The following is an 18,256-nucleotide window of genomic DNA, read 5'->3' as shown; positions in this document are numbered from 1 at the left end:
CACAGAGATACAGACACACAGGCGCACGCGCTTGCACACACACATTCTGCTTTGCCCTATCTCAGTTACAGCATAGTCCTACCCAGGGTCATTACAATGTACACATTACATATTTCTAGCAAACTTGAAAATGAATCAAACAGGAGGAGAGATAAGCACAGATAGATTGGAGCCTGCTGAGGAAATAAAAGGCAGTAATCTGCCTGACCACTGGACTACTCTTCCTGGTTGGATTTAAGTGTTCTTTCCCGTTAGTTGCTGCAGAGCGCTGGCTACCCTGAAGTGAAAAATTAAACAACTAGTAAGAATGAAGTAACATTTAGAGGGACAATTATTTGGTATAACTCCAAAACTAATTGTTCCTGAAGTGATGTTTAAACCAACATCGGCGCAAGGCAAGAGTCCCTGGCTCGTGGCCAGTACCTTGTAATGCATATTAGCATAGATGAGGAGTTCCTAAAAGTTAGAGAGAGGAAGAGGGAGGGAGGGAGGGAGAGAGAATGTGCGTTTTCAGTGCTCGCTCTGCATTTGTTTGTATCCTCCTCCTCGCCGAGATTAGAGGAATACCTGTGTAGTGCTGCTTTATTATGATTTCTGCTGAGCCTCAGAATAGGTTCTGGTATTTTTTTTAGGTGGACTGTCAGCTGCCGATCTCGCTGTTGACGGTAAAAGCAGATATGCTCCTTGCTCACTGCCATTAGCACTGACCATGACCCTTCACACCAAAACCTCTGGAGTTACCCTGCTGCACCAGATTCAAGGCACTGAACTGGAGACACTGAGCAGACCTCAGCTGAAGATTCCCCTGGAAAGATCGCTCAGCGACATGTACGTGGAGAGCAGCAAGACAGGAGTTTTTAACTACCCAGAAGGAGCTGCTTACGATTTCGGTACTACGGCTCCAGTGTACAGCTCTACTACTCTCAGTTATGCCCCTACTTCTGAATCTTTTGGGTCCAGCAGTCTGGCAGGATTTCACTCACTGAACAATGTCCCACCAAGCCCTGTGGTGTTCTTACAAACGGCGCCCCAGCTCTCACCCTTCATCCATCATCCAAGCCAACAGGTACCCTATTACCTTGAAAACGAACAGGGCAGCTTTGGGATGAGGGAAGCTGCTCCTCCAGCCTTCTACAGGTAAATGCTACAGATAATTTTTCTTTCTTCTTTAAGCAGATGAACTGAGAAAATCAGAATTTTGAAATCTGTATGCCCTAATCTTTTCTTTTTGTGTAAAGGACCATGCGATTTAATTGAATCATCCATAATATCTAGACCATACAAAATACTGGAGAATAAAACAAAACTGTAGTTCACAGCTCACTATGTCTGTAAGCTGTAAATTTTGAAAACTGTACGTAAATGAGAAACACACTGGATAATGAGTATATATGTTTCCTGGGTAAAATATGAAATCGTAACTGATTAAAGAATGGCAAACAACCTCCCTGTTGTAATATATTAGATTTACTGTCTGAAGTATACTAAAAAGACTTCTACCATCACACGTTTCTGGGTGTGCGTGGTGTTTGTTCAACTCTTAGCTGGTAGTAAGAATATTATTCCCCTCCAGCTTCCTTTACAGCGTCAGAAGTGGTTTATGTAGGAAGTAGTTCAGAAGCACAATATCCTTCCTAATCAAACCGTTAGAATTGACTCAGTGACTGTATTTCAGTCAGCAACCACCTTCATGAGCTATCATAAGAGCTGTGTACATATCAACCTGCATTTTTCATTGGAGCTTGATATATATTAGCCATAAATCCGGCACGTTGCATTTTAAAAGATAAGATTCTCTGGGATTTGTATTTTTGTCTCTTAATAGAAGGGTTATTTCTTTTTGTCTGGAATAGAAAGACAAAAGTGTCTTTGAAGGGAGGGAATAATTTTCCTTCGTTTAAAAGTTCATTGTCTGTTGTGAAAATATTTATGTAGTTTTCGATGTAAGTGGTAGAAACTGATAGAATTGTAGATTCCAAGAAAATATAGTCATACACATCAATACCCACACTGTTAATGTTTGTGCAGTGTTCCTAGCATAGTTTTGCATCAGCTTATTATACTGGGCTTCAGTGAATCCAAATGAATGGTTAGATCTAATTTTCTTCTTTCCTAAACTGTCTGTGTCTGTTCATTTGAGAGGTACAGGTGGGTTTGCTAGAAATGGAATGACTCTGAAAAAATAAAAGCAAGTTATTTTTTCCCTGTTGTGCCAGACTTATCTGCACTATATAACGTTACTGTGAACAGCAGCATATGTTCTTAAAGACAGTCTAACTCAACCTGACTAAGAATCTTGTAGCAGAATCTGGTCCAAAAAAACCAGATTATGATTGCACTTTTCAGGGATGATTAATTGGTTTTGGGAAGCAGATGGAATAAAGACTGGCGAAATGATAGATAGCAGTTATGTCAGACTGCCCAATACAGTGATCTCTTAACCGAATCGGTTCAAACAATATGTGTTTTAGTGCAACCGAATACAATACCTCTGGGAAGAGTGAATATATGTCAGAGCATAAAGATCTTAAATGATTACCAGTGACTTGAGAGTGAAGCTCACTTTAAGATAAAGCATTTTATTTTTTTTTATGTGAACGTCCAGTGCAAACCTATGCTGAAAAGTATGTAAGTGAACTTAGATATGTAAATAGTGGAGTGATGAGTTTGTGAAGTTGAAATACACAGGCAGAAAATGTACTATAGTCAGGGTATTTTACTTCAGGAGGAATCAAAACCAAGAAACACCTGGAAATAGAAACTGAACTATGGAAATAATGTCTTTTTACTTTTAAATAGTGAGTTGAGGTGAGGCACTTCAAAATAATGTACTTTTTTAGTTTATCTATGGGAGTAAACATGTAAGGCCAGTGCTGGATTCTCCATTTCCTGACGTTTCTGGACAAGGATAGGTGTCTCCCTTGAAGATGTGTTTTAGCTATAGGCAGCTGATGTGGCTTAATGCAGCAGTAATTAGGTGAATTTATGATCTTGGATATGCAGGTGGCTTATCTGCACACAGTGTTATACAAATGATTTAATGGCCCCTCCAGCCATAATTCTGTAAAGTGAATCTTACATGTTTTTAAGAATTGTATATCAAAGTGCTTGCTATGATTACCTTTTGTTAACGGGCATAGTACTCTTGTAATTAAATTTACAAAAGCTTTGCTTTTTTTTTTTCCCCTTTTTGCAAGATTGTATTTACAAAGTTATCACCTTCACAACATTAAATGTTATGTCTTTATTCTTGTGTTTTGGCACAAATATGATCACCAATAGTCTGTTAAAGAGAATTTGAATAGGTGTTCATTGTCTGGGAAATATTTAAATATCTAATCATGGGGATTAAGAACAAGTTCTTTAAAAAATACTGTAATGTATGAATTCCCAATTTACTTTATTCATTTGATTGATCTCATTGGTTTCAATTGGTTTATGGGAGAAAAGAGAGCATGGGGCAGTGTAATCCAGCAATGAATAAATTGATGCTGGAGGCTGAAAGATGTCTGACCACCTAAATAGTGATTTTCTGGAACAACCTACCAGTAGGAGTGGTAAAGGCAAAAATTCTCAAACCAAAAGTCCTAGAAAGGATCATGATCAGTTTATGATATGGCTGCCTGGTTCTGTAATAAGTAATGTAACCTAAGACCCACAAGCACTCCTCTGCAACTCTCATTTACCTTCCTGTGTAACAGAATTGTGCTGTTTGGCTTGTAAAACAGAAATATTTGCATTGCATCATCCTGTTATGCCCTGGATTTGAGATGCAAATGCTGCTTTCAGTGATACAAGTGGCTAGGACAATACATAATCATTGTAGGTTGGAGCTGAAATTATATTCTGTTAATACTTGGATAAAATGTTAAAAGTCTTTAGTCACAAAACTCAAAACTTTCTGTATGTGATAAGGAGGTTTTTGATGTAATTTGATTTTTTAATAAGTATTCAAAATCTTGTTGACTGAAGACACATATGTAGTTACATGTGTATTAATTCTGAAGTTATATTTTATTTCTTTCAAATACTGTTTCCTTTTCCAAAAAGCTTTGTCTGTTATTGCAAGATGACAGGCTTCTATATTGAGCTGAAGAACATAACAATACATAAAGAAAAGAATGATTTTGTAAGGAATACAAGAACCATACCAATCTCCTCTCTGGAGTCTCTAAATCATGGGACATCAGAACTTGAGAAAAAAGAAAGGGCTGCTTAATTCAAATTGTGCTGTCTTTAACTTGACCCCTTTTATGTCTGACCTTGTGGCTGTTTTTATAGGGAGCCAAACTAAAATACCTTTCCCTTATCTTACAGTGTCTGTATCTTCCAGTAAAAGAGAGAAGACATAGTACTAGTTATGTTTTTAATTCTCTTCAAATCTCAGTTTTATTTTCTCTATCATTTTATAATAGTTTTTTTTTTTTAAATGCTGACTAGTAGTTAATTACTATTGCAGGAAATCTTGTAGTCATGGATATTACAGTAAATTGAAAGTTTTTTTTGTTCTTAACTATTAAATTTGAGTTCTGGACATTTCTGGTTATTTCCTTGTGCTTTTTGGCAGGTTTTTGTTCATTCAGGGAAAAATCAAGGATCCTTTCAGTAGCTAATTTACTTTGATAAATTCCTACAAGCAACAGAAAATATGAATCCTTTTTGTTCCGCTAGTGTGCGATGTTCCTGTGTCATTCCACTGAGTTTAAGCTTCTCAGATCTGAAGTAATATCATGCCTGTAATTCAGGCTCCCTGTCGCCTGTGTTTGATGCTTCTTCCAAATTTGGCCAAAAAACGTGTAAAAAATGGACTGTGCCTACCAGCTACCTGATGAGGGAGTTGTCTGTCGGTCTGTAGTGAGTGACAGAGGCAGGGCAAGTCAGTGTACAAACACAAAGGCCAGATGAAAAATCATTCGTTGCTTCCTCACTTCTAGTGGCTAGTTTGTGGTATCTTCTAGTACCTCAGTGTCCAGTTTTAGATTAATATAATAAAGTATTTATTTAGCGATAGTCCCAGTTATTATACTGAAATTGACTCTGAATCATTTTAAACCTGTTGTTCCAATCACTATAATCACAGCTTTAGTTTTTAATGCTTTCTAAATTTGAGAATGATGACATATGCAGATAGATACCTCTTCTACTCTAATTCATAAATCCATCAGTGCAAAAAATAGATACTTAACCTAATATGTATTTTTTTTACCTTGTCCGATTCATTGTGAATCTTTCTTGCTCTTTGTGCTGAGTTCTAACCAAAGTGGATTTTTCCAAGTTTTAAAATTAAAATAACAGTACAATTAATGCAAAATTCAAAGATATTTTTTCTTTTTTTATCCAGTGTGAGATATTCCATAACATGAAGGAGTGCTATGTAATGTAGTGTTTCGGTTTGTTTTTTTGTTGTTGTTGTTTATTTTTCTCTAGAGCATCAATGTGTTCGAAGGTCCCCTCTTGAGCACAGTTCGAGTGTTCAGGCAGTTTCCTGAACACTTGGAGTGTTCCTGTTTTCGGAGCTGGTACTGATATCCCTGACAATTTTACAGCAATTGATGACTGTAATGAAGGAGACAGGAAAACATGGAGTTATCCTATCTCATGGAAATGTTGTAAACATAAACCTGTTACATGTTCAGAGATACTCACACATTACAGTTACGAGGGACTTGTACATAACAGCTTTGCTGTTTCTGCTGCTCTTAGGGAATGTGCTGATGTGGATCCTGCTGCAAGTGTGCTTGCACCATCAAGTCACCAACCCATATTTTTGAGGAGTACATGTGTTCTGTGCCTCTCTGTGCTGCTGAATAAGGCCAGGCAGCAGCAGAGATGGGTAAAGGAGCTGTGATGTTTCCACATTATCCTCCTTTCTGCCAAAGTAGGGACATGAATCTCACCTTCTCTCCCTGAGCTTCCTTTCCAAAGTTTTCTTCCTATTGAAGAAAACTTTCTTCAGTTCTTTAGCAGATGTATTTTTTGTGTAAACCACAGACTCAGCAAGTGTTCTATATACCGAGTCCTTTCCATCTGGATTTAAAACATGGTTAAAAATGTTTGCTGGGGCAGCCCATGTAGATGGGGTTCATCTGATTAAGTATAGATACTTAGGGTTTGATTCAGTTTTCCACTCCTTAGGCATCTGGTGCTATTTGAGAGGCTGTAAGGTCAGATGGGTCTAGGAGGTATGACACACGACCTACTGTGCAGTTACACCTTTCTGGAGTAAGAGGTGGGTGTCAGTAAGTGTCATCATCTAGGGCACCTCAAATGGCATGCAGCATGGACAACAGCATCAAACCTTCACATGGACTCACTTCTTAGTCTATGGAGACACAGAGAGAAAGAGGCACTGTGAACACACACATTGCCACTTTCTAAAGTACCTGATTAAAATAGACCATTAGGCTCTAAAAGTATGAGTTTCTCTTCCTAGACTATAAAAGATGGCTGAAATGACTCATTCTTGTACAGATACCTACTGAATGAAGATGAATGCCCAGTGATGTTGAAAGTTATGTGAAATGAATCCCACCCATACATCTGCTGTTTCTAAAGAGTCAAAGCAGTCAACATCTGTAATCTCCCTTCACATAGACACTGCACTATGTCCCTTCTGAGGAAGGAAGACGGGGAATTGACTGTGTTGTTGGCCTTGATCACTGTTGCTCTGAGGCTAATGAAACAACAAACACTGCTGGTTCTATCTGCTCTGATAGGGAAAGCATTAGTTGCTGGCACCAGTTCCTTCAGCAATTGAAAAGTGAACATCAAATGCCAGCATTTTTTTATTAAACCAACAAGAAAGGCTGACCAAAGCTAAGGCATAGCTCCAAACAAATGCAGAGAAAAGCCCTGCAAGGGAAGTGCATCCACTTCTCCTAAAAAAAAAAGAGATTTTAATAATTTTGATAATTTGATATTGTTGACAATGAAACACCGAAACCAGTCATGGACTCCCTGGTTTGTCTGCAGGGAGTTTTCTGTTATCTATTCAGGCATCAGAACTGAGATCAGATTCAGGCATCAGATCAGAGCGGAGATGCTGTCCTTCAATGTTCTCATTTAAAGTGTTGCTTTCATTGCATTCGTTACGGGGGCTGTTCAGAAAATTGGCTGTAGAGAGGGAAGTCACATCTGAGGTTGTACACCACCCTGTGTATTTGGGTGGCCTTTCCAGTGAACTACAAAAGGTCGTCATTTACTGCAGCTCATTAGGAACCCTGATCAGTGAGACACTGGGCAAGGCAAGGCATTCTGCTCTTCTGCCAAGATCACATTCCAGTTGTTGGGAGGTTTCTTACATCATCTGACTCAAGATATTTCTTCTTCTGGTGCAAGACTATGAACATGCAAGATACTGCTTGCCAGATTTAACCTACCACATACTTACAGTGATACCTTGTAGAGAGAAGATGATCCTAAATCTGCAGGATACCCTTCTTCCTTGACAAGACATTGATAACAATATTGGATTCAGGAGGATCTGGTAATTTTATTTTAACATTTTACTAGAAAAAGTAAATATGGTCCTCAGAAAATACAGAACTTAAATATGACTGTCCTAAACATAAATCCTATCCTATGTACATAATAATGTCAGTGGTCTTCCAACCATTGCAGAGACAGTCTTAACTCATGACACAACAGCCAGGCTCTATATAAATAAGAAAAGATGCATCGCTTTTCTTCACTGCATGGAAGCCATTAGTAAAAATGAAAAAAAAAAACCAGTAAAGGTTGAAAGTCAGCAGTAACAAGACGACTTCTTAAACAAGTAGTTGGTGACTAAGTGAGACCACCCGTGCATGTAACCACTTCACAGCCAGTGAAATTTCAGTGTACAGTGGCTGTTCAAGAGCGCGGTCCATCTCAAATCAGGCAACGTGGGTGGAATATGTCACATTCTGTTTCCACGTGCTGCTGTCTCACAACGCTGCCAACTGTCAAAGCTTACCTCCAGGACCCAGGCTGCAGCATCTGTGTAAAGTAACTGTTGAATGCCGCAGCGGAGAGCCTTCCTCCTCTTCCTCCCTCTTTGGGGATGACACACCAGTGAGTGTTTGGCAGCACTTGGCTGCATTTAATGCCCATGGATTTCACTTCCCATTCATAAGCTATGAGAGTAAGCAGTGTATTTTTCTGTCTTTGTCATCATATCCAAATAAGGAAACTGCTTTTACTTGATTTTCTAGGGAAGAACTGTATTTCTCCTTTGAAGAATTTTTGAGTGTATCATCAACCTGTGGTGCAAATCTCCAATTCAATTGCTACTTCCAGTCTTTGCTCCCTCTTATTTTGTTACTTGCTATCATGCAGAAACACTGCTTTGATCACCACAGCCTGCTTCAGCACTGATTTTTACTGCTAAAACAAGACTAAGGAAAACTTTCTAGGATGCTACAAAGGAAGCGACAAAGCTAGGAAGAAAGGGGAAGGGAAATTTACTGCAACACGGGAAAAGTCTCAAGCTAAGTAAAAATAGTTAGGAAGATGCTGTGCAGAAAGCAGCAGCTGCAGAAGAAACATCACAAGACTGGGAAACTCATAATATGTTTTCCAGACAGGCTCCACTGCAGTTTTTACATATAGTCCTGTTAAAATTGGAATATATAATATCTACTGCTTTCTATTTCCCTTTTATTTTTTTTCATTTTCAATGTAATTCAAATTTGTGAGACAAGATCTATTCATTCATAAATCCATGAAAACTATCCCAGTTTTTAGAAGCTTACCTTTTTTTTCCTCTTCAAATTGAGCTATAAACAGATGGAAGCTTAGAAGGTGTTAACTCTAAAAAGCTAAATAAATTTTACTATCGAAGACAAGTACTATAAAATCTGATCTTTGGCAAAAAAAATCAAAAGTCACATAATACCTTGTCATCTGTGTTTTTAATTTACAAACCTAATAAGCATTCTTAAAACATTTGTTTTGCTGAGCTATCTTGATCAAGCAGTATCTAGTTATTATTCAGTAACTTGCCTCAGCTGGTGTCTAAAGAAAATTAATTCAAATAAGTGTTCCCTGCTTTGGTTATTGGTTACAACTTGAACTTGACAGTAAGATCCCTGTTTCAAATTACATATCACAGAATCCTTGTATCCAGGAAACTGTAGCAGTGGCAAAGAATACTATGGCTGAGAGTGTGTGCCAAATCTAGATATCTTTGGGGAGCTAATATGTCAAAGAACATCTTTGTCCATTTGCTTCCATTCTGCAGTAAAATGATACTCCTCCTTCAGCAAAACTGATAAACATAAGGAAGGAAAAATGTGTATGTTGCCAACATATGAGCCACTGTAGCACATTTATTACCTTGCAATAGTTTTTGCATGATTTGGATTATTTAGAACATATGAGTCTAAGAGTATTTATAGCTTTGTCTTGCCATGCTATAAGAAATATTATCCTAACTTTCATCTACAGAGGTATCAATAAGACATAAAGCATGCAGAATATTAAAAACGTGAGGGCATTCTAATTAGGTTCATGGAGAAAGATGGTGAGATAGAAACCCATATAAAATAACATAGCTGAAAGTTTTAATGATAATATCAGAACCAGTATAATTTTGAGGCATGTAATAAGAGTATCTGCCAGGCATCTTGCAGCTTAAGAGTCAAACATTGTTAAAGCAGGTTGCACATTGGTAAATTACTACTACTGATCCAAGCAATAAAAAACCTAAACAAACTGGAAATAAATCTGATTCTGCAGAGAAATTTTTAAACAACCTGGAGCAAAACTCCACTTTATTTATAGACAGTTCTAGTAATACTGCTTATTATTAAGTCTGCCTAGGTTCCTCTCTTTGTTGGTTACATATGTTGTTCATTTTTGGCTCATATTTTCAGTGTTGGAAGACTGTTTCAGGTAATTTTTTTTTAACATTTTGACAAAAAATGGCTAAACTTTCTAAGTATCATGAAAGAAAAGAAAATTTTGCTCTACTCATGCGAAAAAGAGCACCAAATCTTTTTCATTGAACGCCCAGATACCTTTATATTACAGATATAGCTCTGATATCTGGTAGTGTGGCACTGCTGTCAAATCAGGGTTATTTTTGTTTGATTTTCCCCAGACAACCTTCTCAAATTTAAGCTACGCACTCTTGGAACGTGCCAGTATTCATAGTGGGAATTTGTTTGCATTTGATAGCTAAATTGTATTAAATCTCATGTGTTATGCAGGCTCCATCCTCTCAGTGATTAGGTATTGACTTGTTCGCAAAAATGTCCTTTTCTGACAAAACGTATGAGGTTGCTTCATTGCACAGCTGCATGGCTTTTGAACAGGAACTGCTCTGCAATTATTACTGTGGGCAGAGGCAAGTTACTGAGAGACAAGAATCACAGAGCAATATAAGATTGAAAGGGCCTCTGGAGATTATCTGGTCAACATACTGCTCAAAGCAGGGCTAATTTTGGAGTTAGATCAGGTTGCTCAGGCCCTTATCCAGTTAAGTTCTGCAGATATCCAGGAATGGAGACCCCACATCTACACAGGACAATTTGTTACAGTGTTGAACCACCCTCACTGTGAAAAACCTTTTCCTAACGTATAATCGAAATATTCTTTACCCAAAGTTGTGTCTGATGTCTCTCATCCTTTCACTGTGTGTTTATAAGAAGTCTGGCTCTGTCTCCATTAAAGTCTCCCATTATATAGTTGAAGACAGCAATAAAATCTTCCATTAGCCTTCTTTTCTGTAGACTAAGCAAATTCAGTTCTCTCATCATCTCCTCATATGTCATTTGTTCCAGCCCACTCCTCATTTTGGTGGCTGTCCACTGGACTTGCTTCAGTTTGTCAAAGACAGTCCTGAGCTTGGAAGCGCCAAACTGGACACTCTTGCAAGTGCCAAGGAGAGGGGAAAAAGCTCTGCTCTCAGCCTCCTGTCTATGTTTACATTAGTACAGCCCAGGATGTGTTTGGCTTTCCTTGCTGCTGGGCACACTGCTGACTCCTGTTCAGCTCGTCCACCAGCACCCACAGGTCATTCTTTGCAGAGCTGATTTCCAGTCCCTTCTTAATTCTGCAGGGGTTTTTCCATCCCAGGTACATGGCTCTGCATTTTCCAGTGTTGAATGTCAGGAGGTTCCAGCTGGGACATTTCTCCAGCCAGGACATTTCTCCAGCCTGTCGAGGTTCCTCTGAAGCAGCTTTGCTTTGCAGCATATCCACCACTCTGTGTGTCCCCACCCTGCAGTTTGGTATTGGTCATTAGCTTGCTAGCGGTGCCATTTCTCCCTTTATCCCTGTTGTTAATGAAATATTCACCTCAGTATTGATTGCACAGCAATGCTGCTAGTACCTGGCCAGATCTGAACTGCTGATAAGAACCTGTTGAGACTAGAAGTCCAGTCATTTTCCACCCACCAAAGAAATCTGGTGGTTCTGGTAAGGTAGAAACTTCAAATCTCTGCTGAAGTGCTGTAGTAGGCTGTTGTGAACTGGCAGACAGAACATGGATGATGAAAAGAGTGCTCTAGTAGGAGGAAGTAGGTATTGTGTAAGAACCTGGAAGAGTTTGAGGTGGACCAGAAAAGTAAAGTTGAAGGAGGAACTCCAGAAGAAGACTTAGCTGGAGATAAAGAGTGGAATTCAAAGGTACTCAGGGACTAAGACTTAGACAGGGGACTGGGCCTATCAAACAGGACTGAAACAGAGCAAGTGCTTGTTGCAGAGCATAAGGAAATAAAAAGGCTGACAGGGAGAAACAGGGACCATGGAGCCAGGCCTGTGTAGAACAATCTTTCTCCCAACAGGTATGTGCAACTTCTGTGTTTTATTCCCATCTATTACAGATTTACCCAGAAGGTAATGGATTAGCCCTGCTGTTGGTTTGTTCAATAGCCCAAGTGGCAGAGGTTGGTGCTGTAGATATGAGCTTCCATAACTCCTGAAACACCAACTGCCACTCAGAAGAACTCAATGAGATCCTGTTTTGGGTGTTAATTGTTTAATTTCTTTAATACCTTGGTATTTCTCATGCACATAGGGAAAGTATAATAAAGTTACATCAGTAAGATTATAACATCAGCCTTCCCTAACCTGAAATGTGCCAGAACTAAATTTGTGTGCAAACATCTTTCTCTCTCTCTGCCTAACATCTGAACATGTGAAATGAAGATACTACTGCTTTACCACACAGGTCCTTTGTGAATGAACATTCATTGCTGTCTGTGAGGTGTCCAACTGTTATAATGAAGAATGCTATTGAAAACCATACGTGCGAAATTGACAAGACTGTTTACAGAGTAGGCTTGAATAAGAAGGAAGACATGAGGCTACATATGAGCAAGGGTGGAAACATCCAAAATATTGAGTAGGTACTCAGTCAGTGAGTATGATTTTGGAAGCTAGTAATGGTATTACAAAACACAGTATCCGAAATGGAACAAAACTTGTTTACAGGCTTGTTAAACACACATACCCATCATTTTTCTCGGAAAAAAATACAGTATAAATATGTTTCTACTTCAGTCCTTATATGGAATTGTATGTTCAGCTACCTTGCATATTTATTTTATAGGTAGATAAGGGAAGACTGCACAGAAGCAAGGAGTTAATGCACCAGTTTTTAATGCTCTCTAATTTGCTTCTGACATGAGCTTTGAGATATGACCCTCAGTTCATTGTATTCTTTACGTAAGATGAAGGATTTTGCTGGTTTCATTTCAGTAAAGCGTTGAAGATCTTACCATTCAGGGGGGAGATGTATTTCAGTAAAAAAATTCTTTTTTTTCAAAAGCGGTTAAGAAAATTACCCAGGCCAAGACTGTCTTTTCAAGAAGATCTAAAATGTCACTGTATGGCTAGCACCAGCTTCTTTATTATTTATTAAATGACAGCATTAGGTATTAATAGCTTCAAGCTGTTTTCATTTGTGACCCATTTTCTGACTCATACATGACTTGTTTCCTCTCTCTTTAATTTACTTTATTGTCAGCAAATGTGGATCTGTTTGGAAATGGCAAGCAACCTGAAAGCTGCATTGCCTAAAAGACTGGTCCTGCTTCTGTGCTGTCCCTCCATATTGGTCCAGAACTAAAACCCAGGAGAGCGGAGCAAAATCAGTTGTCTTGTTTGTTACAGGGGAGATATGGTAAGAAATAAGTGAGACCAGGTCTTCAACAGCTGCACTTCATGACTTCTGATGAGAGCAATGTTTAAGCCACGTAGCAGCCTAAAATGAATGGAGTCTGGAGGTGACCTTTGTAGGGTAGACTTGATACCAGATTACTTGGGGAAAGTAAAGTCTCCTTGTCCCCGAGAAATTCCTCATGTCTGAGTCTGCTGACTACTTGGTCCTTATCTGGTGACATTGAGAGGCAAATTTTAAGAAATAAGGACAAGGTCTGTATCCTATGGCCAATTCTGAATGCCAGATTCAAAATCAGAATTCTCATTGCAACTTTATCTCTCTGAGTGTGAGACCTATTCAAGCCTCTTTTTGTGAGAACTGAGACTTCTTAAAAACTGTAATGCTAGACATAAGTTAGTCCAACTAAAACACGCCAAGCAGAAATAAAAAAAGATCGAATGAAAAGGAAGTAAAGTATTTCAGTGCTTAATAAATCTGAAACCACTGGCCTTACTGTACACCTCAGTCATCTCAGCATAATCAAGGAATGGAGGTTTAATTTACTGTGAATCATTACATGGGAATCACTACAGAAATGTTTAGAACAGGTATTTCTGCAACTGGGAAATTAATGGAGTTTGCTGTCCAGGGTTTTTTTTTCTGTGTTAGGCTCTACACTAAAATTGTCATGGGGAACAATTAATTGATGAGCTACTTTTATTCTTTAGATTCCCATTTTGGTACTATCAGCACTCTCAAGCTATTTTCTTTGCCTCTTTAATCCTTGGATGTTCTGAGGATGTGAGGTGCTATGTTTCTACCATTACACACGTGCACAGTTGCTGTAGAGAAGGAACAAGTCTCATACAAGGTGATGCAGTAAAAAAATTAATTTATACTTGCAATCAGAGGTTCTGAGATAGGTTTGAAGTTCAGTACAAATCCAGATACACAGAAGATCAGATATTAAACCTCATATTGTTAGCTGAAGTCTAATACTGAACCGAAAATACACCCCACTAGAGAAGAGTAATGCCTATTGAATGTGATTTGTGTAGTTCTAATCTATAAGCCCATTTTAACTGTATTTTTTGACCAAATGAATTTGTAGTGATGAGAGCATACTGCATCCATACCAAAAGATTGAACTATTGTGATTCGTTAATTTAGCAAGACTAACTTATTACATCTTTGTAGCTCCTACAGGGTATTTTTGAGGGGAATCAATGGATTTTAAAGGAGAAATAAAATATTGCGTTAGGAATTTTGCTGTTAAACTTGAAATTACCATTTTTTTTTTTCAAAATACTGATAACAATTGCTTAATCTCTTAGGACAAATCTTAAGCCAGTTCAATTTCTTGGCTGAGAATATGCCCTTTTGCTTTTGTGTCTGCACGTATATATATATCAAGGGATTTAGCTGAAGTCCATCTTGACCTCTTCAGAAAAATATCTCCTGTCTCCCTAAACAAAACAGAATGAAAACCATTTATTAGAAGGTGCTTTGAACATGAATCAAATCTAAACCAAAACCTACTTGCAGGTGCCTATTCATACATTATAAGGTCAGCTAAGAGTTGATGCCTGTTGTGTTTGGTGGATTTTTGTGGGTCTGCAGAGCTGCATCATTCCAGGGGTGGGATGCTCTTCATCTCTTTTTTACCTATGTCTTCTTCTCATCTCCTGACTCACTAGCATGTACAGCAGCAAGTGTCCCCTTATGCACCATGATGCAGTTATGTGTACTTACCTTTTCAGAGCCTGCTGCTGTGCACACATTTGCACTGTTGTTCAGTTCCTGCGGGATGTGTGCTTCAGAGTGTGGAGCTGGGGAGGAGCTGAGCTCTGCTAAGAATGCAAAGGGTTCTCCACATTTTATCAGCAAATGAAAACAAGAATCAAGAATATGTCTTGTGAGACAATTCCCTCTGGGTTTTGTGGAGCGGTACTGAGGCTGGAGAACGAAGACACAATTTAAGACATCGTTAGTCAGAATCTCTGCACTGTTGGCTTGTCTTTCCATTTTGTGTATTATACTGTCCCCAACAACCTGATTGAAAGTGGTTTTTGATTCTGGTTTTGGAAACAGATTTTTGTTGATTAGAATTATTTAGCCTGGTGATCTGTAAATCTATATAAATATGTATGTGAAATCAAGTGACTGTGGTTTCAAGCTTGGATATCTAACGCCTCATGCTAGAATCTAGCTGAGATGCTAGATGAAGCCGAATGAAGAAACACAGTACAATTTAAAAACTGTTATTGATGTTTCACAGTATTTTTATTAAGGTTAGAACAAAATTAAAATAAAAACATAAGTAAATAAAAGAATAGAGACCGTTGGGCAATAATTCAAATATCAACCTGTTAGTTCTATAGAATACTTTTGAATACATGGACTGTTTGAAAAAAAAGCATTAATTTTGGTCATATTTATACCACAGTAAGGCAAGACAAGAGCCTGGTGCGTGTCCTAACTTGCTGCTCACTCAGATCATTTTCTGGAAGAACAATGTCTGAAATGTAAAGTGTTGGAAACTTTTGGGACCATTTTGGTGTGAGGAAATGCAAAGTCTGTTAGGTTGTTTTGAAGAAAGGTGAGTCATAGGTGCTGGCTACTTCTCAGTCCTAATGCCTTGATGGGCTGAGTGGCCGTGATCGGATCCCACCGGCCTTCTCAGAGCACTCCCAGGAGTGATGTGCTGCAGTCAACTGGCAGCCTCAGCTCCACTGAGCTGCTGTTTTCCTGTTGAGGCTTGTGCTGGACCATGGTGGGTTAATAGGTTTGTCATGAGAAGCTTAGTGCAACATCCACTTCCAACATGCAGCTGTATGCAACAGAGAATATTCTGGCTAGAAATGAGTAAATAGATGGTTTTTCTGCCATAGGTAGCCATTAGAGAATATTATGCAACAAACAGGAGTTGAAACCTGGGTGGCTTTTTTCCCCTTTCATTTAAAAGGAGCGTTCATATCTGGAAAAGAAAAAAAGGTAAGATTCAGCTGGGGTTCCTTCTGTCTAGTACACTGGTATTATGTGTGTGTCCCACATTAACAGGTAATAATATGTTTTTAAATGTCATGACAGAAGTGCGGCTGCTGTGTCTGCAATACAGTACATCTAATTCTGCATGAATTTGCCTGTCTAATAGCCTTTTCCTTCCCTGCTAATTCATAGGGCAGGGAGCAATTACTGTCCACCAGCAATAAAAAGTGAGAAGATTAATGAAGTGCTGTTTTGTGGCACCTCTGAGGCATTTGGGCTTATTCTGTGTTGCTGTGAGGAATAAGAAATGACACAGATGACATGGATTTGCCAAAACAAAATGCAACTTCTTAGTGTCTTGAAACAAAATTATTACCAACACAAAAGGCAAGTGTATGGCTTTCTCACAGACCTAATTCCCCACACATTGCTGTATAAGTTACCCCCAAAATATGCCAACAAGTGGTTTTGCAAACATTATTTGCAGTTGGCTGCATGAATGTATTTCCTACTTTTCATGAGCCATGGTCTCTTTGCTTACCTTTGATTGCATAGTCAGCATATGCAAATTTTTTCTGTGGACATTATCTGAATGAATAATTTATCTACCTTGGGATAATTTAGATAAAGTAGATATGTGAAACTTACTATTTACTCTTTGGTTAGTACTGATGATTGAGACACCTGCACATGAAGAAAGACAGAAGGATCTGCAGTCTAGAAGCGGGAAGGAGAAGATACAGAGGAAAGAGGACAAGAACACAGTCCAATTTTTGAATCTGGTATTTTAATACTTTGTAAGGCTGTAATGTAACCATTAGTCTGATCAACTGAAAGCTGCCACTGAAAGAGTTTTTCCCCTGTCACATTTCTGGTCACGTTTCCTATGCCTGCATTAGTAAACCAATGTGACCACATAGTTGGGCCCTTTCCTTCAACTCCCTGAATTTTCTGGCCTCCTCCCTTGCCTCAAGTCTTGTGACTGTGTGTTGAACAGCATTAATTTGCTACTCTGGGCCTAAGTGTCTATGATCAGAAATGAAGGGAGAGCAAACCTACCTGGTCTGGCAGCAGGCTGCAGTTACTGCTTCTTGGACATAAAGAAAAAATGACACTCTTTGTAGACTTTAACACTAAATTTTCAGAAGTGATGTCTAGGGGCTACTTAGGGAGTTGCTGAACACTTATGGCTCTCCTTGAAGGGAAGGAGAGCTGTAGGATCTAAGAAATTTAAAATCAGTTTGAAAATCACTTTGGTGGGGGTGTCTAAAATGGTATCCTTTATATCACAATCTGTTCGGGTTCTATTTCTTATTAATTTTATTTTCCATTTCTTACACTTTCAAATATATTTTTAGCATATGCAATTTTCTGTTGCTAGAGATCCTCTATGACAAACATAATAGATAAATTATGTTTTATTTCACTGTATATCAACAAGGCCTGGCCTTATAAAGCTAGCATACACCTAACAACTAAGCTACCTGGCATTGCCAGACTTCACTGTTCTGTTTCAAACTCTAACATGTTTAACACATGGTTTGCTCTTCATTAATATGCAAAGAATGAATTGGCAGGCAAAGTTGAATCCAGCACTTTCCAGTGTACAAGTATGAGTCAAATACCTCAGCTGGAGGAATTGTTCCTCACAAACTACCCAGATTTTGTGAGGCATTGTATTACTGTGCACGTGTCTTGCCTCCATTTTGCCTGGAAGGACAAACTAAAGCATGCTACTTTGAGGTCTGCGTCTTCCCTACTAGTGTCTAGACATCTCAAGACTGGAACTTGACTTAATTTGCTATTAATTTTTCTTAACAGAGGAAGAAGAGTATATAACAAGCTACAAAGCACAGATAATCTGTTGGCCTGACAGCACTAGAGTGCTGTGGGCACTTTTAACAGCCCATCTCTGTGGGTGAACTGCAGCCCTTCTTTTATGCAATGACTGGTTGGTATGACATGTTTTCAGACGGACTATTCGTTTGCCTTCTGTCATGCTTTTGTCACCTGTCCTTTGATCGGTGACACTCAGCCATGCGCTTTTGTTCCATCTGTTACCCTTGTTATGATTTCAGATGTATGACTTTCAAGTCATATTTTAATTTCTAGTATGCATATTCCTTGTACATGGGCATCAGCTGGGACTGCCTCTGTCTGTCAGCTGTCAGTCAAGTGTCA

General features: G+C 38.7%; 1 protein-coding gene across 1 annotated transcript in view; it reads left to right on the top strand.

Moving 5' to 3' along the window:
• Positions 1-494: 494 nt before the first annotated feature.
• ESR1 (estrogen receptor 1) overlaps positions 495-18,256 on the top strand; it is a 124,848-nt gene continuing 107,086 nt past the window's right edge. The window contains 1 exon segment of the mRNA XM_075087910.1: positions 495-1,137. Within this exon segment, the coding sequence (XP_074944011.1) occupies positions 710-1,137 (428 nt within the window). The 5' untranslated portion in view covers positions 495-709.

This window comes from Phalacrocorax aristotelis, chromosome 3 (assembly GCF_949628215.1).
Source record: "Phalacrocorax aristotelis chromosome 3, bGulAri2.1, whole genome shotgun sequence".
Classification (NCBI taxonomy): Eukaryota; Metazoa; Chordata; class Aves; order Suliformes; family Phalacrocoracidae; genus Phalacrocorax; species Phalacrocorax aristotelis.
This window is presented reverse-complemented; position numbering and strand designations above follow the sequence as displayed.